At 38.6% G+C, this 27,212-nt stretch overlaps 4 protein-coding genes across 5 annotated transcripts in view; 3 read left to right on the top strand and 1 right to left on the bottom strand.

Moving 5' to 3' along the window:
• Window positions 1-5,750, bottom strand: part of LOC102224647 (piggyBac transposable element-derived protein 2-like) — a 7,076-nt gene extending 1,326 nt beyond the window's left edge. Inside the window, exons 1-2 of one of the 2 annotated variants that reach the window (XM_023344897.1) lie at window positions 5,696-5,750; window positions 1-628 (exon numbers count right to left, since the gene is read on the bottom strand). The exon at window positions 1-628 is cut by the window's left edge and continues 1,326 nt beyond it. In XM_023344897.1, the coding sequence (XP_023200665.1) occupies window positions 1-623 (623 nt within the window). In that variant the 5' untranslated portion in view covers window positions 624-628; window positions 5,696-5,750. Of the gene's footprint in view, window positions 629-2,251; window positions 2,385-5,695 lie in introns of those variants that run through there. The other variant, XM_005797440.2, reaches the window with a different exon arrangement.
• On the top strand, window positions 3,231-6,252 carry LOC102224398 (tektin-4-like). Its single transcript, XM_005797439.3, has 9 exons — window positions 3,231-3,278; window positions 3,416-3,584; window positions 3,762-3,887; window positions 3,959-4,164; window positions 4,262-4,514; window positions 5,412-5,519; window positions 5,603-5,746; window positions 5,858-5,937; window positions 6,018-6,252. Exons 1-9 carry the CDS (start codon window positions 3,274-3,276, stop codon window positions 6,220-6,222), a joined length of 1,296 nt encoding a protein of 431 aa, XP_005797496.2. The 5' UTR covers window positions 3,231-3,273; the 3' UTR covers window positions 6,223-6,252.
• Window positions 6,253-7,129: 877 nt separating this feature from the next.
• stmnd1 (stathmin domain containing 1) lies at window positions 7,130-11,837 on the top strand. Its single transcript, XM_023344906.1, has 5 exons — window positions 7,130-7,274; window positions 8,216-8,387; window positions 8,493-8,638; window positions 9,556-9,681; window positions 10,851-11,837. The coding sequence occupies exons 1-5, from the start codon at window positions 7,212-7,214 to the stop codon at window positions 11,292-11,294; spliced, it is 951 nt and encodes a 316-aa protein (XP_023200674.1). The 5' UTR covers window positions 7,130-7,211; the 3' UTR covers window positions 11,295-11,837.
• Window positions 11,838-13,756: 1,919 nt separating this feature from the next.
• On the top strand, window positions 13,757-24,466 carry LOC102225518 (RNA-binding protein 24). Its single transcript, XM_005797357.2, has 4 exons — window positions 13,757-14,236; window positions 17,426-17,549; window positions 17,677-17,731; window positions 23,158-24,466. Exons 1-4 carry the CDS (start codon window positions 14,069-14,071, stop codon window positions 23,513-23,515), a joined length of 705 nt encoding a protein of 234 aa, XP_005797414.1. The 5' UTR covers window positions 13,757-14,068; the 3' UTR covers window positions 23,516-24,466.
• The last annotated feature ends 2,746 nt before the right edge of the window (window positions 24,467-27,212 follow it).

The raw sequence follows: 27,212 nt of genomic DNA, 5'->3' as shown, positions 1-27,212 counted from the left end.
TTGAAGAGCTTGTCTCTGTTGCTCGCCGCCATGTTGTTGTTGTCGTTGAAGTGAAGGAATTTTGTAATTTCGTCAAATCGGTCTCGGGAGATCACATCGGCCACCTGCCGTATTCGACAATCATTGGACCAGTACATCCGTAACCTTGGCAAGTGTACAACACTTATATACATCACAGTGCCAATAAACTGCTCCAGCTCACTGGGATCCAATTTAAGGGCACTGTTGGGATTTTCTTGTGCACAATATAGATTACTTTGCTGCGAAATCGTTTCCAAAAGTTCGGCGTCGAAAAAGTCTCGGAAGTACTGAACGGGTTCTCTGATTTCATCCGCATCTGGAAGGGTGCCTTGCCAGACAGGATAGTGTTTTGCAGAGGTCTGCTGTTGAACCGAGTCCCACACGACCTCCTGCCATTTCGTCGAAGCAGCGGCCGACGTCCTTCTCGTCGTGGCAGCGCTGGTGCGCGCAGTCGCGTCGTCAGTCCAGTCAGGGTCTTCGTCGGCGCTGCTGTCGTCACTTGGTGTTGCTCTGTTGTCCTCGTCGCTGTCACTGTCGCTGTCACTGAGGCAGCTGTCGTCGCTTTCAATCGGCGGAACGCCGTAGAAAGGTGATGTGTCCATTGCAGCTTTCCGAAAATAGAGAGCAAACGTAATTATAAATCAGCATGCTATTTTAATTCTGTTCTGCAGTTAAAAGCATCTAATTGGATACACCGCAACACGGTCTTTGAGATTAAATCAAATGTTTAATCTTTGACTTAGCTTACCCAGAATTATTTCTATTTATAAAATGCAAAAATGAGAGAGGATTTTTTTTGTAGCCTTTTTGTTAAATCAATTAGTTTGTGTACACTAGGATTACTATGACTATAAACAGTTTCAGTTGAAACCAGAAGTTTGCATGTATTGATTGAAAAGACACATAGACCTTGTTTTTTTACTGTCTGAAGTTAAACCTGTCTGGTTCATCTTTCTGTGTCCTAAAGATTAATGCGTTTCTGAATGAACTCAGGGGAAAAGATCTTATTTTTTGGAGACATGTCCTGTGGTCTGATGAAACTAAATTGAAGTTTTAGTTCATAATGCGAACCCTTTTTACGTTTGAAGGGATAAAGGCAAACTCGAAAGCTTGAGAAAACCATCCCGACTGTGCAGCACGAGCGTCTCGTGGTGGGAAGCGTTTTCCTGCAGTAGAGACTGATGCACTTCAGAAAATATGAAGTAAGAAAATTGTTTGGAAATATTGGAAGTAAAATCTCAAGACATCAACCAGGAAGTTAAAACTCAGCCACAAATGTGTCTCCTAAATGGAAAATGACCCTAAGAATAAAACCAAATTGGTTATAAACGAGAACGTCATTGTTTTGGTGCCGGCATCATGAAGCCCTTTTTGAGAAGCCTGTGGAATAATTCCCAAAATGCTGGATTCAAGTGATGCAGTTTAAAAGGAAATTCTTCCAAATGCCAATGAAATGTACTGAAAGTTAAAAAGAAATTTCTAAGAAATAAAAATCTTATAATTCCCATAGCATGAAAATATAAATAAGCAATCTAAACAAAGAAGTAGTTTGATCCAACACCAAAGGATGGGAAAAAAAATTATTTTTATACAGTGTGTGACGGTATCACAATCATAATTATTTAATGGGAGCATAAAAAGTAGAACATAGCCCTGTTAAAATATTACCTTTTTCAACTATGATGCATAATTTCAAAACTTATCTGACCTTATAACTCTTTAGTCGAATTATACAGGATATTTATCCAGCATAATTCGACTGAAATCAAATATGTCAGGGGTTGAAATATGAAAACTAGAAAAGTCTTCTCTTTGTCAGCATCCAGCAAAGTGATGTTACATTTTTACCTTTAATTTAGTAGAAGTTCTCTAAATCTCTAAGATTGTGAGGACATCGCTTGTAGACAGTTTTCTCTATAAAATTTCACACGTTTAATTTCCTCAAGAGAAACCATTCTTTTGTTGATTTTGAAGCATATTTAAATCCAAAGTGGCCAAAGGTTTAATCAGATCATAACCGATTCTTTTACGAGGTTCTGGTGATCACTGTTTCATTTTGATATATCAGGGGGAAAAAAACAACATATTTTTTACAAGCAGTGTGAAAAACACCAGGGTTTCTATTGTATCACATCAAAATACTATCCATTTGCAACCATTATGGTTTAATGTAGCGAAAGCGCGACAAACCAAATGGGCAAATAACTCCAAAAATCTATGCCACACATACCTTATTCCCACATACCAGCAGTAAAAGCAACCGATAAGTTGGTCGGTATTTCTAGAACGGCACAATTTACCGCGAATTAGGATAATTTGCTGAATTTTGTAGCTAAAATCGGTGTGGTCTCCAGAGTAAACACTTCCGCTATCAGCAACCGGATGTACTTCACTCACCGACCAATAGAATTAGACAAAAAGTCTCGTCGTACGTCAACGTTGCCGCCATATTGTGAGTGCCGGTTCATTTAAAAATGTAGTTAAAACACGTGTTTCTTTGCAATATTATCAGAAATACTTTTTTTGGAGGATATATGAATATCTTACAATATAATTGCACGTCTCACAAAGCAGAGACGTTGCTTGTTTGGTGTGTAGGTAACATACATGGACAGTCATGTGAAAAAAAACAAAAATATTCCAGGTTTTCTGGGGCCTTTGGAATTTTTACATCTTGATTTCAAGTCTCATTAATATTATATTACTAATGTTATTAATTTTAATTGCACTCTACCTTGTTTAAGTCGTAAAAATAAAAGTTAAACATCTGTGTTTAACTTGTAAACAAAGATGTAGGGCACAAGCCTAAGCTTTAGCTAGTTTATTCATTTTAGTTGAAACATGAGTGACACTTTTGCTAGGTCAATTTTCTTTAGGTAAAGCTGTGACTACAGTTTACAAGAAGTTGGAATTTTTTTTAACCTGTCCTAAGTTTAAGTTTATTTTCATTTTCTACTAAATATTGGCCACATTTATTTTGCTAGGCAGGTTTAACTAATGCAATAATTTTTGCTATAGTAGTTCTTTGCAGAATTCAAGTTGTTATTGTTTGATTTGTTCTGAAAATGGACCATAATCATGGATACCACTACTTGTTTTTAACTTTGTTGACATTTAAACCTGTTTCCTTGGAGAACGTTTGAGTCTTCCATGCTCTACTCATTGCAAATAGGCTTCTTGTTGTCCCAACACTTTTGTTTCCAACTGAACTGATAGTCAACATTTTGGCCTTCTTTACAGAAAACCAAAACAATGTGGTAAGTAAGCGTGTTTAGTGTTACTTTTCACAGATCAAATCTGAAAAATCTTAATCAAATTCACCATTTTCTCTTGGCAGTATTTCAGGTAAAACTAAGTTATTTTTGGTGCATTTTTTGCTTTTTTTATGTCACAGGAAAAATAATCCAAAGATGGATTGCCTGCAGGAATCAGAAGGTAAACTGACTCTCCCTGCTCTGGCTGACGGTATAAGTCTGTCATACAACAAACCACGACCTCAGAAGGACCACTATGTGAAGCTGAATGAAATCTTCTTTTCCCTGCATAGCAATAATATCGCCCGGGTAAGGCCCAACTGCTGAGCCAAACTGCTAAATTTTGAGATGTTTTGTTGGATAGCATAAATTGAAATGCCTTTGTTTAACTAAATTATTGGGACACTGTAGCTCAATAATTCATCCGGTCATATTTTTTGTTGGAGGTTTCTTGATTTCAGGTGTATTTCCCTTTTATCATTGAAGGTTCCTTTGTCTGTTCGTGACACCATGGGGCATTTCACATCCCGCCACATGGAGATCAGCCATTGGCAGGCCCATATTTATGAGTTAATCCGGCGGATAGAAAGAGAAATCATCTGTGTGGAGCAGGTACCTGCATCAGCAATCAAACTCTCAGAGAACAAAGGCGGACTATTTTGTAAAATTTATCGTGCCCTCAGGCGAAAGAGACGGCAGAGAACTGTCTCCAGGAGAGACAGCTGTACAGTCAGCTTTTGAGTGACTGCGTGGCTCTCAGCAGCAGCCTGTGCTCGGAGGGTATGAGACAGGACCCAGTCTTCCTCAAGCTGAAGAAAGAGGAGCAGATGACCAACGAGAGCAGAGAGGTGCTGCAGAAGCAGATCTTCATCCTACTCGACAAGCTAGGGTCAGACATAAAAAGAAAAGTCTGAATTAATCAGACTGGCGCACAAGTTAACCTTCAGTAGGAAGATTAGCTTTAACTTCTGTTTTCCTTGTTGCAGCGCTCTGAAGGCAGTCCGTTCTCGGCTGCTGCATGATTTTCAAGACAAGGTCGAAGCCATCAAACTCACCACCAAATGTATCACCTTTGAGGTGGACACCCCATGCTCTCACATACCTGCTCCCTCAATCAAACCAAACCATGTGAGCTATGAGACGTGGCTATCTCACTGCCAAAACCTGAAGCTGACAGCTGAAAACCTGCTGAAGGACTCGTCCGCTTGCAGGGCAAACCTGATGTTCCTCCTGGCCAATGTAAGACCAAGTCACATCTACAGCTACTGACAGGAGTTTACATACATGAATCATAGCCAGAAATGTCTTACTCTTTTTTGGGGGGAGGCGGGGCTTCAAATTGTGCATTTTTTAAAGGGAGAAATGGCAGTAAAGTTTATATATTCAATCGTTTTCATCTATGCATTGGGTCAAATTTATGCACAAAGGCTGAAATATAGACACACATCCTCAATAATCTTTAGATAAATGTTCTTTAGCAAGTTGCAGAGACACAAAATAGATGTATTATAGTTGTGCCCAGGATTTACAAAAAGCCTTTTCTCAACATACTTGGTCCTGCTGCTTGTTTCTGATCATTATCATGTTGGCTCAAAGTTTCCAGTTCTTAATTATTGATTAGAGATGCACCAAGACTGTCCCACTGCATGTTGCTCCATCAGCATGCTTTGTAGGTGACTGTTCCCAACATACCTCTTGTCATTGAGCTCAGATAGCTCTGTTTCTGTCCCCTTTGACCACCATAACACCTCTGTGAAGAAAACATTTTCCTTGTCCACGTGAGAAGTTCCCAGGCAATCCCAAGTTTGCATATCACCACGTTCCCAGTCCATGTTAGTTCTTAAAATATGGCGACTACTTTGGAGTCCATGGCAGGCAATCGGTTTTAATAAATGTTAGCAATTATGCTAACTGTAAGTTAAACATAAATTAACATTTCTCCACACAATATAACATTAATGAGAATCGTATTCACTTTATTGCCATTGCCAGTAAGCAAGTTCACAGGCTAGGAAATTGCTTTGATAAGTGTCGCATTTTATTATCCTGGATATTCTTCATTAAAATAACCAAAATAATTGCTGTACTAGGGTCAGTGAAATATGTTAATGTCTGTCATCTTTCCGACGATTACAGCTGAAAGATGCCTACGAGCGCCAACGCAACAGCACTGCAGAAGCAATCAGGAGGAAGATCCAGGAGCTGACCAAGCTCCAGGATTCACTGAACTTAGAGAAACAGAAGGTCAGCATGCTGCAACTTTTCACACAATCTCACAGCATCTCAAACTTGGTCATTTCACTCCTTGATTTGTCTGTAACCTCCAGATCCTGCAAGAGATTTCTGATCTGAACAAAGACATTCAGAGACTGCTCCAACATATTCAGAACTGTGAGTCCAGGCTGCACCAGATCACCCACCTTCTGGAAATCCTCAACCAGAGACCCCGATTTGAGCTTTGCCTGGACAATGTAGGTGCTGCAGCCTGAGGGTTGTAGTTGTATTATTAGATTTTTCTTTTCTTCTTGTTTTTGTTACAGCTGAAACAAATCATAACCGGGTTTTTCTCGTCCTTCTTTTAGCCCCATAACGCTCTCGTTCTGGAGAGACAGGACCTGGCAAAGATGCTTGCTGGTCTTCAGTCGGTGCTGCAGCTCACCCAGTAAGTTCTCTCCCTCCCCCAGTAATCCGTCTGTCACCCGACTTTCTGCCGACTGACCCTCCTGTTGCCGTCCTTCACAGGCAGAACCTGGCCGTGGCACAGAAACATCTGATCTTTGTGGAGGAGAAACTGTTGAAAAATGCTCAAACGCTTGACGTGGCGCGGAAGTGCCAGGCCCTCCACCAGAGCTTCCGGCTGGCTGTCGACACATCTGTGGTTCTGGGTAACAAACCCAGGCTTTGTAGAATCACTCAGAGCTCCAGCCCTCACCCCGACATGCAGTAGACGCAGCTGCTGCTGCCACCTATAGTCTTATTTACGTGGCACTGCCAATAAAATGCCTAGCACTATTTATATGAACTTGTTTTCTTTGAGTGTCCGTCATTGAGCTGTTGGGGTTTAGAGAGAAATTAATGGGTTTTTTTTTTTAAATTTGCATTGCTTGGATTATTTGGAAAGGAAACAAAAAAAAGTTGAGAGGCAAAACTGTGGGCATGAGCGTCTTGAAATCTCATCAAGCCTCTCAAATTAGTGAAGAATGCTCACATATTGTATTTTATTACTCATCAGTCATGTGCAAATAAAAGTGAATTGTTTTTTTTATGTAAACTGGCTTTAGTTTGCTTCTGTTACTTGAAAAATACAAGATAATTAAGCATTCAATAAATCATTGAGAGTCTACAGTTATAATATATGAAGAAATTTGGGACCGAAGCAAAGTTTTGCACATTGAGTAGTCATTTTATCATCCAGGTTTAAGCATCTTTAAAATACATTGATATTTCCTGATTTATAAATGCAAACTAAATGTACAGTAGCTGCTATTCCCCCCACCCTCCTTAAAACAAACAAAAAATCTCAAAGTAATGAGTAATGTCAAGTAATAATTATCCTTTTTCTTTTTTTTTAAATTAATGTTTTTGTTTGTTTTCAACATTCAAATATCAACATGCTGTTTCCACTTATTTTATTTTATTTTTCAGCTAAAACCTTTATTTTTCAGGAAACAAGATTCCTCTCTGTTTGACCTCCGTAGAGGTGTGACCTGCAGTAATTAAGTGTAACCCATCTCCAGAGATGTTTTCGCTGGTCGCTCTCTGTTTGTTCCTGGGTATCAACCGGGTCAGATTTATTGTAGCAACGGGCCCTAGCAACGGGTCGGGGCCATGGAGACAGAGACTGTGTGAAAGTATGCACGACGGGTAATTGTATACAAACTGCAGGGGTAAAAACGCGACGCATTTCTCATCCGTCCGCTTTTTGACCTGCCAAAGATGGGATGTTCAAGCTCCACGGGCGTCGTGGTTCACCCGCTGGCGGAGGCGAGCCGCGACGAGGTATGCTCGGCGTTTCCACCTGCGTTAAGTGGCTCAAACTCTGGAGAAAGTAGCCGCTGTTTACCTGCAGAGGTGTTTGAAACTGTCAGTCGTTTGAGTTGAATTGTTGGGTGCCAGCTGTTGGAGTAAATAAATAAATAATAATAATAATAATAATAATAATAATAATAATAATAATAATAATAATAATAATAATAATAATAATAATAATAATAATAATAATAATAAAGGCTGTGCTCACTTAAAAGTCGCCCAGCTTACACTGTAAAATCTGATAAGTTGTTTAAACTTAAAAAACAAAACGAACATAATTACTCTGACTTTGCTTATGTTATCTAAAAACAAAACAACATCACTGGCTCACCTTTGTATTATATTTTTTTGTTATTTTTTTGCGGATTGATTAAGGTGTTTGAATTAACTTGTTTCTGTTGAAATGAATTCCTCTTGTTTCAGTTGAGTTATGCACATTTATATATGTAAATTATCATCATTTATTTTTTGTATTTACGTTTACATATACATGTCTGTGGGTGCATGTACATATGTATATGTACTGTAAGTATGTATAGGCATATGTGCATGTAAATGTTTGTAAATATATATATATATATATATATATGCACTTATATTTCAACTGTATAATATAATATACAGTATATATTGACGTAGTTGTACTTATATTTCTAGTTTTACTTATATGGTGTTCTTTCTACACTGTACTGTTTTTTATTCTGTTGTTTTTAATTTATGTTACTTTTATTTTGTTCTGTCCACTTAAATTTCCCACTTGTGGGACTAATAAAACATTTTCTGATCTTTATTAATCTTAACACTTTCATTGGTTCATGACAGCATCAGTAAAAACATTCAGAAAGTATAACGACTACTTTGTAAAGGTCTGAGTCGTAATTTTCTCTCCGTCTCTCCTTTTGTATCAGGATGAAGCAGGATCTAAATCCAGCGGACGTGGCGACTCAGCCAGGTCAAAGGGCACAACGGACAGCGGGGTCATGATGGAAAACAGAGACCATCTGGTGTTACCTGGAGGATTACCAAATAAAATCCCTCCTCTACCGTCAGAGAGCCTCATGGAATGTGTTGCACCAAATGGTGAGTTTCACTTGCAAACTAGCTAACAACAACAAAAAAAAAAACTCATCATGTTGCATGAAAGGGGGCAAAAAAAAATTACTCTTCGAATTGATTTTACTTCAGATGCTGAGTCGGACTTGCTGCAGGATGACGTCACAGCCCAGGGGCGTCTCAAGTCCATGGAGATACTGGAAGAGCTGTGGAGTCAGGGCATCATCCCAGTGGGACAAATACAGGAGAAAGACAGTGGAGCTGCCTACTGCATCATGGTGGGAGCCTCACTTTCTGTGGCTGAAACGATCAACCAGTACCTGTTTTAATGTTAGAACTGGAATTTATCTTTGATACGTCTTGAGCTTAAACATTGGTCAGTTTTGAGAATTTCCTACTCATTTGATGTCATATGATATTTTTAGATTTTTATTGTCCCAAAGAGTTTCAACTGAGTTCAGTGAACAGCCCTTTAAAATACAGGCAAAAGCAGAAACATCTCAAATTTATCTCAAATTCCAGTCAAAATTCAAAACAGAACCATCATATATTGTTAAACTTATACGTTAGTGTTTTGTATAATCTTATATAATTACTTATTTAATGTTAAATTCCTTTTAACAGGAGGTAGGAAGTGTGTCATATCTCATCAGACATGTTGTAATTAATTAATAAGGTGTTAAAAAAATAATCAAATACTTAAGTTTTAAGTGTCTTTTGTTATGTCAGGGCAATATATTTTTTATGCTAAACTTAACCAGTATGTCGCAGAGTCACGCCACACTTTAAAAGTTACATTTTTCCTGCTTTTATTCCAATTACTTATAACCTTCATCATGTCTATGAACAGGTCCAACTTTATAATCAAGATCAATTCTGCAGGATAAAATAAAAGAAAGTGAATGAAGGCCAGGATTAAGTACATTTTGAGTTAATACAATTTAGAAATCCCGCATTCGAGGTGCAAAATAGCCTGTGAAGACTTGCCTTCATTTACAAAACTTTAGGAACTAGAGTTGGACATAATGTCATTGTTCCTGAATGCAACAAAACGTTTGTCAGCAACATCACTTTAAACGCTGTGACATGTCTTGAGTGTAGAAGGAGGCACAGCATTTGAAATAAACCGGTAAACTGCATTTCAGTTGTTGCAGCAAAAGTAATTCTAGTGAAAATGTGTGTTTTGTCTTATTAGCACGAATCCAGACGCGTCACTAGAAGACTTCCTGCCAGGTTGGAGTCACTGAAGGCCAAAAAGGTTCAAAGCCACAGCAGAGAAGAGTTTGATGAAAAAATGAGGCTGGCTGAGGAGAGACGCAAGGTGGAGTTTTTGGGTCAATGTTAATGTCTTGTGCTCCTCACACATTACAACCACAAACCTGATTTATAGGGTTGCTATGGAACTCATGTTTGTGAAATGTCAGAAAAAGGGTAGATGGCTTTAAGAAAGATTTCACTAATAATTATGAGAAAGTGTTGCATGCCTTCGTTTTGAGTCCCTCTGAGGCAATACTCAATACATATGACCTTTTACCCCGGCTAAAAGGAGTACATTCTATAGCATTGCACTTCTATAGACTGGCTTCACTTCTTTCTGTTGGATTTTGAAATCCTAGAATATTGTTGCGTAGCCTCTAGGGTTTGTAAAGTGCTTGAAATCCTTGACAATGCTTGAATTTTCAAGTAGGTGTTTGGAAGATTTGGAAAATCCTTAAAAGTTCTTGGTACTCAAACTGCAGAGTTTGGCAAATGTAAATCGGAGGGTGTTATTTAAAGTTGAAACAAGTTACTTGAAGATAACAAAAAGCTTTAATTCAGCTTTAAAATACATATTTTGTCTCTCTGTCTGAAGTTAAATTTGACAAAATTGATCTTGTTTCAGGTCAGTTAGAATCACCAAAATGATTCCTATTTGCTAAATGCCAGAAAATGTATTGAGAAAACTCTTTAGAGATTTTATTGTAACTTTATCAGAGCAGTTTATAAGAGAGACATTTCAAAACATAACATTTTACTGTATTTTAGTGTACTTTGTCCTTACTGTAGAATATAGAATACTACCACAAGTTATCACTGTGGTAGTAAATTATGTCATAATTGTGAATTGAAATAGTCTATTTTTAGTTCATTTGCATTGCTTTTATCTTCAAAATTTGAAAACGTACCTTGAAAATGCTTAAAAAGTGCTTGAATTTTACTGTGGGAAGCGCGTACAAACCCTGAACTCAACTCTACTTTAAACTTTTCCACAACTTTCCGTTGCTCAGTAATGTTGCTCTTTTTTTAGTGGTGTCAGCATAAAGGGGGGTGTTTAAAAACTGAGGCCACACTTTTAAAATTTTTATTTGTAAGGGAAAAAAAATCAGCAATGTATCCTTTTCCTGCCATTTCATAAATTACGTCGAAATTTGTGGTTTTAAAAAACATGGAAACGTTCATTTGTCTCATTTCTCGCTCACATGACTATCTGTTCCTTCCATCGTCTTTTAGATGAAGCAAGAAGAAATGAAGAACCGTTTAAGGACAAACACGTCGCAAGGTCGACGACCGGCTCCCGTCTCCAGCGGCGAGGAGGAAACAGACTCGACCTTGAGTCCTGTGGAGTCGCTACATCTCCCAGCAGCCAGGGCAGCGTCTCCAGCTTCTGCGCTCCACGGCCAGGCCCCACGCAAAGGAGCCCTGGGAGGAGAGTGGGTCAAAGGGGCTGAAGGAGACAGCAGGGAGTGGCCGGAGGAAAAACACGAGGGGGGAAAAACGAGGCAAGGAAGGGAGGAGATGGGAGAGGAAGGAGATCACCTGGAGAGAGGTGGGATGGAGGAAGAGGAGCTGACTCCGGTGGAGGAGCTGAGGCCGGGCGAGCTCCTCGATTCTTTAGAGGAACTGGAGAGTGACTCCAGCTTTCAACGTGCCGAGGACAAGGACGAAATGTTTTAGTTTATCACATAACGGAGCCTCTAATCAGCGCTTTATAGGAGAGGAGAGGAAGGCAGCCAAAGGATTTCATTTTGCACATTCACAGAAGATGTTGTTGGCCTCATGGATCTTATTAAACAAATGTAAAAGGGCAAATGAACTCTGTTTTTACTGAACTGTAATGTTGAGCTCACCTTAAAAACTGAATGAGCTCTTGTTAGAGTTTCGTTGACTTTTTAGAAAGAGGTAGAAATAGAGCAGACTTTTTGTTCAACACAAGATGGCGTCGTTTCAGTGAGTAATGCATGTTTTCTACTCACTTAAATAATGCCATTGAATCTGTAAAATAAACTATAAAAAGGGGGGATTTTAATCTCAGAAGATATAAGGTTTATTTCTGAAGTATTCTAGTAAGCATACAGAATAGCTATGAGTCTAAATATTCCGATTTTTCAGGAAAAACAAATCAAAGAGTGCTTCATTAATAGTTTCAGGAATAAAAACATATTTTTACATTTTAGCTTTGAAGGACTCGACAGGAGGGGTTGTGTCCAAACGGATGAAGAAGAGATTTCGAGTTTCAAGCTTCCCACTTCTGTTTGTCGTGATTAAACTCAATAAACCCAAATCTCTGATTGTTTTTTACCATGGGGAATTTTGTATTGTTTACTTAATCTTGAAGCTAATTAAGCTCTGAATCAATATGTTAAAACTATGATCCTTGTAGAGTTAAATCCATCAAGAGAGTCAGCCTAAATTAAAGCTGTTTGTCTAAATCAACTCTTTAAATGGGGCTCCATGTTGTTTAAGAAAGAGCTGATTTAGATGAGCATGCAGCTTTACAATAAGGGTATGCAACCTAACCGGACCCCCATTGTCAAGCTGAAGAAACTTGAAACAGCCCCCTCCCCTCATTTTATTCACGATTCTCTATGGACATTAAAAGGCGTGTGGTTGCATTAATAAAACAGAGCCAGTAGTAAGGAGCTGCATCAGGTTGCATTTCACTGAAACGTGGAGGATCTTTAAAGGAACAGCTTATACTCAGATGGATGTGACAATGGCTGCAGGCTCCTGTGATACTATTAGATAAACTGATACATATGTATGTTAAGGATAAATAACCTGAAAGAAGAAAAACTGAAGCATTGTTAGCATGTCCTGCTTTTGTAATCGGTAATGACGTGATCTAAATACTACCTTTACTTTCCCCCTGGTAGAAACAGAGGCAGGTACCTGCAAAAGTATCCATGAGCCATGAAAGGCTCCATGTTTTGCCATATTACAACCATAAACCACTATTATCTAAGGATTACATTCACATTTTAAGTGATAGTCAACCACAAGAAATATACATTGTTGTCAAATCTTTTTAGTTGAGAGGGAAATTGAACGTTGGCGATTACATACAACATGGACACACCGTGCTCCAGGTGAAACATGGTGGAGGCAGCATTATGTTCTGAGATTGGGTCAGAGATCCACCTTCCAATATGACAATGTCTGTAAAAATGCAGCCAGAACTACAATGAATTATTTAAATTAAATCATAAAGAACGGCCCACTCAAAGTCCAATACAATTAATATTATTTAGTGGCAAGACTTGAAAATTGATGCTTACAGACACTCTTTGTTCAACATGACCAATCTTGATCTATGTTTCATAAAATTGTCTGGCAAAAAGTTCTTTCAGAAATAAAAACGATGTGAAATTTTCCTTTCACTTTGCAACTATCACTCTTTGTTGCTCTGTCACATAAAATCCCACTGCAATACATTAAAGTTTTAACATTTTGATGTGACAAAATGTAAATAAATAAATAAAAACAAGCTTGGAATACTTTTGATAAGAACTGCATTGAGAGGGAGAAAAGTATACAAAGAAGCTTCGATATGAATTATTCATGTTTGGCTGCGTCAAGGTAGGTTCCTCATCAGGCTCTACAGGAAATGGCATTTCTTCTGTTTGTGACTACATTTGAAATACATGTACAAGAGTTATATATTCACTGTAAAATTATCTTAACGTCATAAAATAATGAAAATTAAGACAGCCAGAGCAGAAAACCCTGCAAAAGAAAGATTTTTGGTGCTTCACCTGCCTACTTAATCTAAAAAAAAAGAAGCCTAAAATAACCAGAAGCAACAAAAACTTCAAGCTGTGGTCAAGTAAGTGAAAATGTATTCATATAGCACCTATTTTATGACATAAACATTTTACATAGACATTTTATATTCCACAAAGACATAAACATAAGAACAAGAATATAAAAATTGACATAAAATGTAACAGTTACTGAAAGGACACCTCTGGAGCTTTACCCAGGCTGTCCAGCTGTTAGTGCGCTCCTGTGTGTGTGTGTGTGTGTGTGTGTGTGGGTGTGTGTGTATGTGTGTGTGTGTGTGTACGTGTGTGTGCGTGTGTGTGTGTGTGTGTGTGTATGGGGCGGTCCGCTGAGCAGCTGGGTGGAGTTAGAGGCGACGCTGTTAGGAATGGGCCCCAAACCTATTAAGTTAGACAGCAGAGTTGTTGAAGGAGAGCTGGAAGCACCTGATGCTCATCTCTGGGACAATCCGCTCCATGTTTCTGCCCTCTTGACCGCGGTCAGAATAAATCTACCTCCAGGCTCCATCACTGTCGACAACTTTTTGCTGGTCTCCTCCATGTTTTTTTCTCACCCAAAGAATAGTTGATAAGGACACTTTGCACTAGATTGCCTTTGTTTTTTGTTTTTTTAAACAGTTTCCGTTTACTGTATTTATTTATTTTTTAATATTTGTTTTGGCACTAACGATGCACACCACGCAAAAGGACACGACCTACACGAAGATCTTTGTCGGGGGTCTTCCTTACCACACCACGGACTCAAGTCTCAGGAAATATTTTGAGGTTTTTGGCGAGATCGAAGAGGCTGTGGTGATCACCGACAGACAGACCGGCAAGTCAAGAGGTTATGGATTTGTAAGTACAGCTTCACTTCAGCTCCGCGTACTATCCAACATGTAAAAACAGCGCCGTTTTTTTTTTTTGTTTTTTTTGTTTTTTTTTTTTTTTACATGGCACAGGCTGGTTAAATCAGCCACTGTGCGCCTCAGCGGCTTGTCTTTCACAACAGCGATATATCTGCCTCTGGTCATGGGTTGTTTATGTTTTGATAAGGAGGCACTGCTTATATCTGCCACTGGCTTCTGCTGCAATCTCACAACTTGTTGCGCCGCAGCTATGCGCCCGGACACGTTGCTTCCAGGGCGCTGACAGCTGCTGAGGGCTGAGATAGTCTCACAGTGGAGTCACGCATGTTGCCCAACGTTAGCTTAGATGAAACATCATGATATCATCTTCATCGCCTGCCAGACTGATCATTTTAAAGCATTAGACACTTGATCTAACTTGTTGGAGCAAAAACTCTTCTGGGTTGCCCAATAAAGTGCGCTGAGAAAAAGAAAATATATTCAGTTCCGACTTTTAAAAATAATAATGAAAAGAGGCGTTAATTGATTGTTTTGTAATCAAAATAAGTCTATCCTTGAGTTTTCAAGGTAAACAAACGTAAATAAAGCAAGTTGGATCAACTTAATTCAATTATTTGTGACTAATTAATGCAATTTTTGAAGTTGGAGCTGGATTCTCTATTTTCAGTGGACGTTTGTGAGTTTTTGTCTCACTTACGTTGCAAATGGTCAAACACATTTAATGTTATAACAACACAGTTTGAGTACAAAAGGCAGTTTTTAAATGATTATTTAATTCATTAGAGGAGAACTATATCTAAACCCTAGTGATTATATTTAGTTGTTATATTTTTGTCAAATTTTAATATTGTATGTCTATTTTTGTGACGTGCAGGTGCAAATTATCTTAAATTGTGCTATAATGAGGCACATCGGAGCAAATGGTGACATTTATACATGTTCCCTTTTTAAATAAGGTTTATTATTATTTTCTAATTAAAACCTTTCTGGCAATGTGAAGTAGGCTGGAAGATGCCGCAACACATCGTTCCTAAACTCAAGAAATTTAATAACCCATGAGAAACAAAGTCTATGATATTTAACAGGCAGGAAAGGGTTACAAAACCATCTCTCTGGCTTTGGGACTCCAGAGAACCACAGTGAGGGCTATTATCCACAAATGGAAAACACATGGGAGAATGATGAACCTTCACTTGAGTGTGATCTTTACCCATAATATCTCCAAGGTTTCATTGACAAATCGTTCAGGAAAAAAACAAAAAAACAAAAACAGAACAGCATTTAAAGCTCTGCAGGCCTCGCTGGCCTAAGTTAAGGAAAGAGAAACTGGACAAAAATGGCTTTAATGGGAGAGATCTGAGATGAAACCAAAAGGACGCAAAGAGTCGTCTAATAATTGAGAAAAATATGTCAATCCCCAAGACTTTTAGGAAATTATTATGTGCTGATAGGATGAAAGTGGAACATTTTGGTGCGTGAAACTAAGAGCATTTCAGAATAAGAGCATGGTGTGATGATCTAAGGCCTGCTGTTATTGGTGGAACCATGGATTTTACTCTCCAGTATAAAATCCTGAAGGAGAAACTCCATCAATTAAACTCAAGCACACCTGGGTTATGTTGTATGGCTTCGATCTAAAGGCAATGAACCAAAAAACAGAATAAAAAACTCCCTCTGAACTGACGCACACTGTCTATTAGAACTACACAGTATCTATGTTGAAATCTTGTCCTTACTGTAGACTATTTTTATTCTTAATTCTGTTTTTATATTTTATATTCTACCTTTGTGTGAATCTATTTGCTTTGATCGCCTGTCACATTGCTGCTGTTGCACTGAAATTTCCCATAAAAGATATTTCTATTCTAGACTATATACAACTGTTGGAGTGGTCTAGTCAAAGTATAGACTTAAATAAAACCAAATACTGTGTGACCTTAAACATGATCTCCATGCCTTTTGTGGTTCAGAATTTCTCTTCAGTGACGTGAACGACTCAATGCTAGTTACAACAAACATCTGATGGGAGCTGCTGACTCTGAACACGGCACAGCTTGTAGGTTTGGGGGGTAGTTATGAATTTATTTTTTTGATTGCCTCTGAAATATTTAAGTGTGAGAAAAGAGAATCTGTGAACTGGAGGGATAAGCCTCCAGATTTATTTAGCCTTCCCATGACTAAATAAATCCCTTCCTGTTCCAGTTCATGAAAACCTTCTTAAAAATCGGTGAGTGTGATGGATACGATATATCAGGATTAGACTTTTTTTAATTACTGATATCCACCTTTTCCTCAGTTTACTGTGAGGTTGTTGGATAAATGTTAGCAATAGAAGGATCTGCTTGGTTTGCAATTGTGAAACACAAGTCAGGTTTTTCATCACATGCCATGTTGGTGCTAAAGCTAAACCAGGTTACCTTAAAGAAACAACTCTTGCTTGATTAACTTGACTATCTTTGTGAGTGCAGGCAGCAGTCACATCCAAACCAACTTTTCTTAATTTTCCTTATTGCTGCCATCTCTCTAAAGTCTAAAATTACATCTAGGTAGGGAATATAAAGAGTAAAAGATACATTTTATTTTAAAAAAGCAACACGTAAAGTTTCTAGCAAAGTTATGTGAGGCTGTAAGTAGAATTGTAATTTCTCTGTCTAAAGGAATAAAAGTTCCCTTTAATGTTTCTCTCTAATTTGTCAATAACTGGTGCATTTGTAAACCTGTCCTGTCTAACTATATGACCTTTTTGATCTATCAGATCATAAAGTTTGCTTATACCTGAGGCCGGCTCTGGCAGCCTCTCGTATCTCAACTAAAACATTATCTAAACGCAGCCAAACCTACCTCGATTCCCACAGCTTGACAGCTGCAAGAAATATCCCTTATTTTGTCATTTATATAAAAAAATATTTTAGTATCACTTCTAAGTCACCAAAGTAATGCCTTAAATTATGTCTTTGAGTATTTCTTAAGTTTTGAGACCTCAGAATGTAATTCTGTAAAAAAAAAAAACAACTTCATGAAAGCCATGAGCTAAATGATGTAATGGGCAGACTCTGCTTCTCCCGTGCTTATACCACACGCTTACGCTCCACCAAATGGTTGATTTTGTTTGTTTTTCTGTATGATCTCTTGAATTAAAGCTATCTTTTGATTTGTCCTCTGCTTTCCTCCCCATAAGGTGACGATGGTGGACCGCTCTGCCGCCGATCGGGCCTGCAAGGACCCCAACCCGATCATCGATGGCAGGAAGGCCAATGTGAACCTGGCCTATCTGGGGGCTAAACCTCGTGTGATGCAGCCAGGTCAATTCAGCCTCATTCTCACCTGAAGCTTTGTTTGTTTTGCACTATTTTTCTGAGGAAGAACCATGTGATCAAGCTGTTCATCAGAATGGAAGTTATTCATTTTGTATTTTATTTTGTTTTGCAGGTTTTGCCTTCGGCGTTCCCCAAATCCACCCTGCGTTCATCCAGAGGCCTTATGGGTAAGGAATCTCTGGAGTCCTTGTTTGTTTTAATTATATGAAAAAATAATAATTTGTCTTTTCTCTGTAAAGAAAATATTGATGGCTATGGATCATAAAGTTTTACAATAGTATTAATAAACCTCAGATGTTTCCTTACAGCCATGTATTTCATTAGGACTTAACGCTACAGAGACGTGCATAATTGATATGTGGACAGAAAAGGATAAATGGTTTTCAAATTATTTCACAAGAAGTAACTCAAAAAATATTGCATGTATTTGTAGTCAGCCCTCTTTACTCTTCTACCCCTAAATAAAATGCGTTTGGAAGTTACTTTTCATGTGGTATAAATGCAGCTGTTCTACAAAGGCCTCGGAGGTTTTCTAGTGATCAAAAGAAATATTCCACGTTTTGGACAACTCATAGAACAATGTTCAGTCATCCTCTAAAAATATGGCACCACTGCAAAAAGTGAACACTAATTAGAAGCAGCCAGGAGGCCCGTTTTGACTCCAGACGAGCTGCTTAGCTCCACTGTTCATGTCTGGTAATCTGTTGCCCCAGAAAAACTTTGAAACACTCAACAGATTTGGCATTTTTTGAACAGTGATAAGACGTTACTTAAAGAAAAACATGAGAAGTCCTTACTTAATATGTTTGTAGCATCATGGAAGCTGGTAAAAGTAGATGACAAGATGGAGCTAAATCCTGAAAGAAAACCTGGAAAAGTTTTAAGACTATACAGAATTTCACATTTCTGCAGTATTAATTTAAAGAGCCAGAGTCACAATGGTTTAAAGCAAAATATGTTCATTCGTTAAAATGGTCCAGTCAAAGTATGGACGCTCTCTGTCCAAGTTTGAGCCATCTTGTGAAGGAAAACTGCCCAAGATGGCAGATATTTACCTTCAGTGGTTTCACAGCATATTAACTCAACAGGCTTGAACATAAATGCATGCAAATATTATTTGGAAAAAATTAAAACCATGTATCTTTTCTTGTTTCACTTTAAAATTATGCATCACTTTGTTGTTGTTTGTGGATGTAGCATCACAAAACGTAAAAAAAGCTTGATGGATAGAAATACTTTTGCTAGTAATATTTAACAATATTGGGATTATTATTGATATTCTGCCGATCATAATATAGATCATGTAGATTGCAGGACTCTAGGTGTTTCTGTGTGAATGTTTTGAGTGGATTAAAGATGGAAACCTGCAGCCTGACTCAATGTTCTCTCTCTGGTCCGACAGGCTCGCTCTCGCTTAAGCTTTCCGTTCTGCGAGCCTAAACTCAAATCAGACCAGGGAAAAACCCGTAGACTCGATCGCGCACAAACGAGCTCTCGCTGTGGTGATTACAGACGCATGTACGTAGGTTTCATTTCTGATTTGTTGGTTGTTTTTTTTTATTTGAGTAGAGCTTAGCTTGGTGTGCCGTAATGAAATGGGTGCTGTTGGCTGAACCGTGTGCCATGTTGGAAAAACAAAAGTAGAGAAAAAAAAATTGGATTGGTTGAATTTTTGGGGTGATTTTTTTTTTTTGTACTTTTTGAAGTTTTTATGGAAGAGTGGCAACTTTACCACACTAAAAAAAAAGGGTTTTTTTTGCTTATTTGCTGTTTTTCTTTGCTATTTTTATTACTTGTATCTGCTGTTCCATCTGTTTTCTGGTTTACTAAAAGATGAATCTTTTGTGTGGTTTTTCTTTTATTCAACCCACTTTCCCTGAAGCCTTTACACTCTGCTTTCAGGATAACATCACTGTTTCTGTGCACTCACAGCCTCCTCCCTACCTTAAAATAACACATGTTCACAATTTAAAGCCCACTGCTAAACACCAAAGATCAGGTACCTTTAACAGAAAGGTGGATGCTTGTGTGTGTCCACTTTCACAAGCACACAAAGGTCCTGGGTCCTATTGTGCTAATGTGTCTTTGTCCATCATGCTCGTTTCAGCTCAGCTCGCCAAAGTCTCCAGTGTGACAAACAAATGTCTGGATGTCTCTGTCTCGGTCTTATTCTCTCACTGCGAGCTTTCGTCACATGGGCTCGTGGTGTTAAAGAAAACAAGTGCTCCCATTGTGGCCCACAAAGCCCTGAATGCTGACACTGCAGTTGCGTGAAGCTCTGAGTTGGGTGTATATATCTGTGTGTGTGTGTTGGATGATGGGGGCCATCGGTGGCGTTGGAGTAGTCCGTCATGTAACATCAGCAGATAAATGGAACAATGTGGAAGTTTAAATGGGAATGCTTCAGAAATTAAGCTAAATTGGTAGCAAAGGAAGGAACCTAAGGCAGTAAATAATGATCATTTTGTCTTTGCATAAACATCAAGACCTGCCTGTAACATCACTAATCCTGTACATTTTTACTTGAAAATGCCATAATTTTAGTACCTTCTGCAGATTATTCCATTTAGGTTCAATGTTATCAACTTTTTATTTGCTAGAGCAGCGCAACGAGTGTGATCAGGACACGGAAAGAAAATAATGAAAGACTTTCAAACTTTTTGCAAATACTGTAGTCTAAATTAGATCATAAGTTTAAATTTAGTATTATCTCATGTTTATATCCCTATACATGGTCTGTTGTAAAACTAATGAGACTGTTAATGCTTTTTTTTTGTTTGTTTAACAATATTCTTTCCACTCTTCTAACACTTTTTGACGGCTTCTCTGCTATTTTGGCCAAGTCAGTCAGTTGACATGGACAGTCACGTCTTGGTATATTTACACTTCTACCATACCCTACAAATTGATTGAACAGATCTACGTTTAATGCTCACAGCAACAGTATTATTTTAATTCTTTTAAAATGCACTAGTCTGTCAGAAATAGCCAGGAAATGATTCTCCACTGCAGCACAGCTAACTCCTACATTTTGTAAAAGTATAAAAGGGAGAAAACATGAGAAACAAATGGCAGCATGGGTCTCATTGGATGAAATAATGACTCCATCCTGTGTATATGCATGTTTTAAATAAAGTAAACAGTGTTGAAAGTTAATGTTTTACTTACATCATCACTATCTGCATCATTTTCCATCTATGGGTGGATAATAAAAAGTTTCCATGCACTTCTTTTGAGCATGCTAAACTAATCTGGGGCTTTTAATTACTAATCCTAAGGGTCACAGTTGAAGTAAAAATACACAATAAATCATCCATGGAAGCCTTTGTTGTCTGCAGTCTTAATGAATCTGCAGGTATCCTCCAAGTTATATATATGTATATATATATATAGATCTAGGCTTACTTCCTCTCAAAAGCATTCCTCCAAGTATTAAAGGCTTCTCTTGTAGAGTAACATGTAGAAGTTTTTATACTGGCTCTCACCCTGAAGAGCAGCCAGGACCTGCTGAGATTGATTAGCGTGGGCTTCAAAGTACAATTTCAGCATCACATGATGACACAAAATGCTGTTTTTGAGAGTTTCCAAATTAGATTTAGGGAAGAAAAAAAGACCAAAAACTTTTTTGGTAAAAGAATTTTGTTACTCGCCTTTGAAAAACTATATGTTTGTGTGTTGAATATGATAAACCAGCTTTGCCCTTTAGTTACTTTACATGTTCCATATATAGCTGTAACCTACTTTTCATGTTTTTATGTTTCTTATATTGGGTTAATTTGCTGTGATATTGTTTTTTTTAATTCTTTTGTCCTCTGTGGTGCATTGTTTACTTGCTTTTCCACTTGTGTTTTTTGTTTTTTATTTGTGGCTGAGATATGGGTGCTCTAACATAGGGTTGCCATGATAGAGTCTCTCCATCAGTCTTTCACCTCTGACCCACTTTCACCTTGAAGAGGAGGAGCCTAATCAGTCAGAAACTGACTCTGAATTTCAGTCCCATTGATCCCTCATCTCACGCCGGGCTGCCAGGCCCTGCAGAGGTTCTGGTTCGGGATAAGGCTATGTCATGCAGGACAGAATGCTTTCATTGTTCAGAACTGTTTACTTAATCGAAACATCCCTGTTGGTGCAGAGCCTAGTCCCGGCTCCCCTCTCTGGCTCTTTGTCCCGACACAGAGGGGGAAATGGCCAGCAGTGTCCCTTTTAAAAACTGTCCAGCTGTCAAAGTGGCAGTGACATTTTTACAATGTGTCCCTGGGATCATCCCTGTCCTCCGTCACCCGCAGCCTGACACTGTAAGCTCCTCTCTGCCTTTCGCCGCCCTGCAGCCGTTTCAAGCTGCAGGTTACACACCCTGAATTCTGTTTTTTAAATTTTTATTTGTAGATCTCAGTTCAAATCAGGTCTGCTCAGTGACAGGCAGGTTGGAAGCCTGAAAGGATGAAACAGTCGAACTTCGTCTTCGTTCGTTTAGCCTTCTTGTTGTCTGCTCTAAGTCTTTCCCAGACATGTTTCCATATATCCTAAATTAGGAGATTGTTTATAAGCTTTCTGTGCTACTTCTGAGTTTATTATCTTTTTGAACACCTCGCTAATACTTAATAATATTTCTAACTTTACTCAAGAGCAACTACCAAACCAGAGAGTATTGTTAGCTCGACCTGGTAGCGCTTAGGTATTGATTGGAGAGATATTTGACTTTTACATTTCCAGCTAAGCTGCTCACTAGTCAGGGGCTGATCCAGCTGAAAGTCTCCTGATTATGTTAACCAACCAATGTATTTGTGCGTCTGTAGTAAAATATTAAAGAGTATTTTAAACAATTAGTGTAAGAAATTACCCACAGACAGATATAAAAGAAGCAAAACGACCAGCATGCTCCATGTTTTTACCTCTCTCTCAGATCCCAACTGTATTTCTGGTGACAAAATACTGAGGCCTAAACTTCAATGTTGATTATTTACACTAATGTTTTATTTAGCAAGTTGTAATTTGGTGTTGAAAATAAGAAATGACAACAATTTTGAGAAATTGACGATTGACCGGATACAACTGCAGATCGTTTTATTCCCTTCTATTGAGTTCATAAGTGACATTTATTAGTAGAATAAAGAAAAAATATCTTGAGAAATGCAGAAAAATAAGTTTTGACTTCTCCATTGTTGTTCTAATTTGTAGTGGGAGTCCAATCATGTATTTTATACCCTAAAATTGAAACAGCAAATTATTAAATGGCAATATGGCAGAGCCTTCAGTTTTTTTTTACAAACCGAATGGAAAATATGAGTTAAAATGTGTAGATTAAGGTTTTAACTGCACAAAATGTATTGTTTTAACAGACTTTAAAAGCCAGGAGAATAAATTAACCAGATTAATTAAAGTTATCCTCACCTTTGACCTTCTTGGCTCTTCTATTTTGGCAACCCTATGCTCTTCTGCTACCACCTGGAGTTTCTTTGTTGCTGTTGACTGAACTGAGTGGTGAGGAGCGTGCACGGTGTGGTGAAGTTGAGTTTCAGGGTGAATTTCTTTGGACTGCCAAATTTCAAGCAAATATTGAATTGTCACATGTGTCTGTGTGTTTGTCCCACAGCATCCCGACCCATTATGTGTACCCCCAGGCCTTCGTTCAGCCCAGCATGGTGATCCCCCATGTGCAGCCTGCAGCCGCTGCACCTGCCACCGCCACCGCCACCTCTCCTTACATCGACTACACCGGGGCTGCCTACGCGCAGTACTCCGCAGCGGCTAACGCAGCTGCGGCCGTGGCCTATGAGCAGTATCCCTACGCCGCCTCCCCGGCCGCACCGGGCTACATGGCTACCACTGGCTACGGCTTTGCTGTCCAGCAGCCACTGGCCGCCGCCGCCGCCCCGGGGTCAGCCGCCGCTGCGGCCGCGGCCTTCGGGCAGTACCAGGCTCAGCAGCTGCAGGCCGACCGCATGCAATAGCACAGGCAAAGAGACGGATGGTCCACTGCTGGTCCCAGCTGAAGTATCACAAATAAGACAGGTGGGCCGGGTCAGCGCCAAGGCTGAAGTTCTTTAAAAGCTGGTGATGACAATGGTGAGATGGGATAGGAACTTTCCAACTTGCTGTGCTTTATCTGAACAAAAAAGCTGAAAATGAAAAAAAGGTTGCAGAACAAACTATGGAAATGATCAGTGTTGGTATTACTATGAATACTATTCTTATTGCTATTGTCACTGGTAGTTTCTAGAGTAGAGTGACAGGAACCTAGTGGTTGGTATAATGTAGGCCTTTAAGTCCTAATGCTGTCTCTAACGTTAGTTTGAGGAATAGCCTCTTTTTCTTCCACTCGTCATGTTTCAAAAGTGTTATTTGGTTATTTAAAGCCCTCATAACATTACTATTTTATTTATTATTCTTGTTAATATCACACATTGAGGGTCCTCCTTGTATTTTTCTTTCTGTTCTTTGAGTTAATGTTTTCTGATAATCAGGGAAATGAAACCGTTTTCCAATGTGTTAGCGATTTTTTATTTTTTTTTTTACATTTCTGTCTGGAAGTCGAGGTGTCGTAAATCGTTGTGTCAAAAACACATTTGAAGAACTACCTTAATGATCTTCCTGATGCTGAATGTCCCATTTCCTTTCATACTCAGCCTTAACCTCTTGACCTATGCAAAGCAAACAAATCAACAAAAGAAAAGAAACAAAACTGAAAAATGTCATGAGCTCTGACCAGTCTACAGAGAGAGAGAGGGAGGGAGGGAGGGGGTTTCGCAGAGACAACAGAAACACTGACAAAAGAGGGAAGACAATGACAAACACTAAATCTGTTGCTTTTCCACATTTCACTCACATTCATGCATCCAGAGGCTGCAGAGCGCTAAGAGACAAAGGCAGCACAGTGGCGTTGCTCTCTGTGACGGAGAGGGCAGCTGCTGGGGCTGAGGGGGGGGGGGGGGGGGGCGATCGGTGGACGGAGCCGCTCCTGTGCCGCACAGACGGACCTCTCTGGAAAGAACGCAACGTTTGTGCTCGTTTGTTGAGCTGTCACATTTTAATCCCCGGCCGAGCCTTTTGGAAACCGACATTGCACCCCTCAACCCCCCGGCCCCCGCCTCGACCCCAAACCACCCGACCCACCCCCCTCCTCTCTCTCTCTCTCTCTTTCTCTCTCTCTCCAGTCGCATCAGCATTTCCAGCTCTGAGGTACGCACTCACACTTTCTCCAAAGCTAGCCCGACAACTGGCCTGTGTGTCAGGACAAAATAGGGGTTTTCTCGTTGATGTCATGTCGGTCTGTGTGCCTTACATTTTTACAGCTATTTAAATGAGAGAAACACAGAAAAAGGACAAAAAAATCTATTATTTAAGTTATTTATTTTTGCGGGTTGTTGACACTCTAAGAGTAGAGACTTAGTGGAGGTACTGTGTTATCAATATTATTATGTACTCATCTCAAGGCAAATATAAGTTATTGATTAGTTTACTATCATTATTATGATGATTAATTATTATTATTATTAACATGCTCAACCAAAAATATTGATGTAGAAGCTATTTAATACACTGTTACATGCACTGTACTTTTTATTTTTTGGACTTTTTAGAACAAAACATTAAATAATAGCTTCGTGCATTTAAATGCAGACCTGTTTGCATACAGGTTGACTCTGAGTCTTCTTCGTTTAGCTGGGAGGAATTATTAAGGAGTTTTACTAAAAAAAAATTTTTTTAAAAAGAGCAAAAAACATGCTGCTTTTTCTCTTCTAGAATGTATAGCCGTCGTCGGGGTTTCAGTAGCTTCTGTTGCTTCGTATTCATCAAATCAGTTGTTTTACACTGTTGGGAATTTTTTATACTTGAACTTTTTCTTACAAGGGAAATATGTAAAAAAAAGTAAATGACAAAAAAAAAAACTTTTCATTGTCAGTGGATGAAGGCTTTTAAAGCGTTTATGATAAACCTTTACTTCAGAATTTCAACCGCATGTAATCGAAGTGAAATAAAATGTTCTATATTTGAAGAAAATTTGGTGGCATTTTCCTTTTTATTACTTTTTCTCGGGAACACATTGTGATTATTACCTACTCTCACACATACACGAACGTGATGTCCTTTTTTTTCTTCTTCTCTGGGGACACATCTCAACAATTTTGAGACCTCTTTATCTTCTTTAGAAAATAAGGAAGAGAAGTAAAAATGTAAAAAAATAAAGGCATCGTCATAGTATAAATAAAAAGTAAAATACAGTTTACACAAGTGCAGGTGTATCTCAAAAGGCTGCACACTCCTACAACAAGACCAGGTTTTATGACAGATAAACAATTTACATTTTTTTTCTCCTACGTGTTCCTATATCAGGCATACAATGTCGCTGTGCAGCGTAGATATGTTTTTTGTTGTTTTTGCACCTTTGTTGGCTATCTTGTACCTTTTTACGTTTATTTCATGCAAACGGGTGTGTGCAGTCTCTCAGCTAATTAAGATTTGCTCAAAAGTCTTAAATAATTTCTCATCCATTTTATACGTTGAGTCTTTTAAGAACCTCAAATCTTAAAAGACGGTATGCAGCAGTCATAAACACAGTCTAATGCCTCCTGCATCTTTTTTTAAATGATGGCCAAAGATGGAACAGTGGAGGACAAACAAAGAAGAGCTTTAAGATCTCCCATCCATCCATCCATTTTCTAACACCCTGGTCCCTAGTGGGGTCAGGAGGGCTGCTGGTGTCTATCTCCAGCTGACGTTCAGGGCGAGAGGCAGGGTTCACCCTGGACAGGTTGCCCGTCTGTCGCAGGGCGCTTTAAGATCTGTCTGCAGAAAATAAACTGAATCTGCATCATGTTTTAAATTATGAATTGTATCATTTGTTTCATAGTTCATTGGAATCAACTTTTCAGAGCTAAAATAATATTACAGAAACACTTCTTGTTTGGCATTTCTTTGACATTTGACCAAATACATGGAAACAATTTGTACATTGGAGACTGAATTTTAATGATTAAGATTCTTGGAAATTTAATACTGAACAGGATCTGCTTACTCTCTTAAATCAGACACTTTTTTTGTGAGATTACACTGTATGAACTTAACTGACTCGTTTAAAATCTAAAATAAATGGTTAACACTTTGATGTAGCAGTCTTATAAATCCAGCAGGAAACATGGGGAATCCCATGCAGCTCCGGCAAATGACGTGAAACCAGGTCCCTGTTCTTTGTGCAGCTGAAGATTGATGGCTATTTCAGAGGAACATTAACGTTTGCTGCTGTAGGAGCAGCTGATGACATGCAGCACTTGAAACTGATGTTCCTGACAGAAGGATATTTGAGTCCTTAGGAGGAGAAATGCAGAACAACTGTCTGGTTGATCCACCTTTAAGCAAAACTCCCACACATCTTAAAAGCGTTTAACATCATGTTCTTTTTTTTTTTTTTTTTTTTAGAAATTTATGTGTATTTTTATGCAACTTTGTGTGTAATCTTAGATTTGTGTAACATGTTGGCCATTCTCAATTCATTTTATTTTTGTGCCATTATGTTAAATTTGCCTCCTATGTGTGTTATTCTAGATACATGCATATTTTCATTGTTATTTAGGTGTTTCAAATCTCTTTGTTAATATTTGTCTTCTAAGTTCATATTTTCAGAGAGCATTACTAGACAAGGTTTCATGA

Source organism: Xiphophorus maculatus, chromosome 13 (genome assembly GCF_002775205.1).
Source record: "Xiphophorus maculatus strain JP 163 A chromosome 13, X_maculatus-5.0-male, whole genome shotgun sequence".
Lineage (NCBI taxonomy): Eukaryota > Metazoa > Chordata > Actinopteri > Cyprinodontiformes > Poeciliidae > Xiphophorus > Xiphophorus maculatus.
Note: the sequence above shows the minus strand (reverse complement) of the source record. Positions and strands in the feature narration are given on the sequence as shown.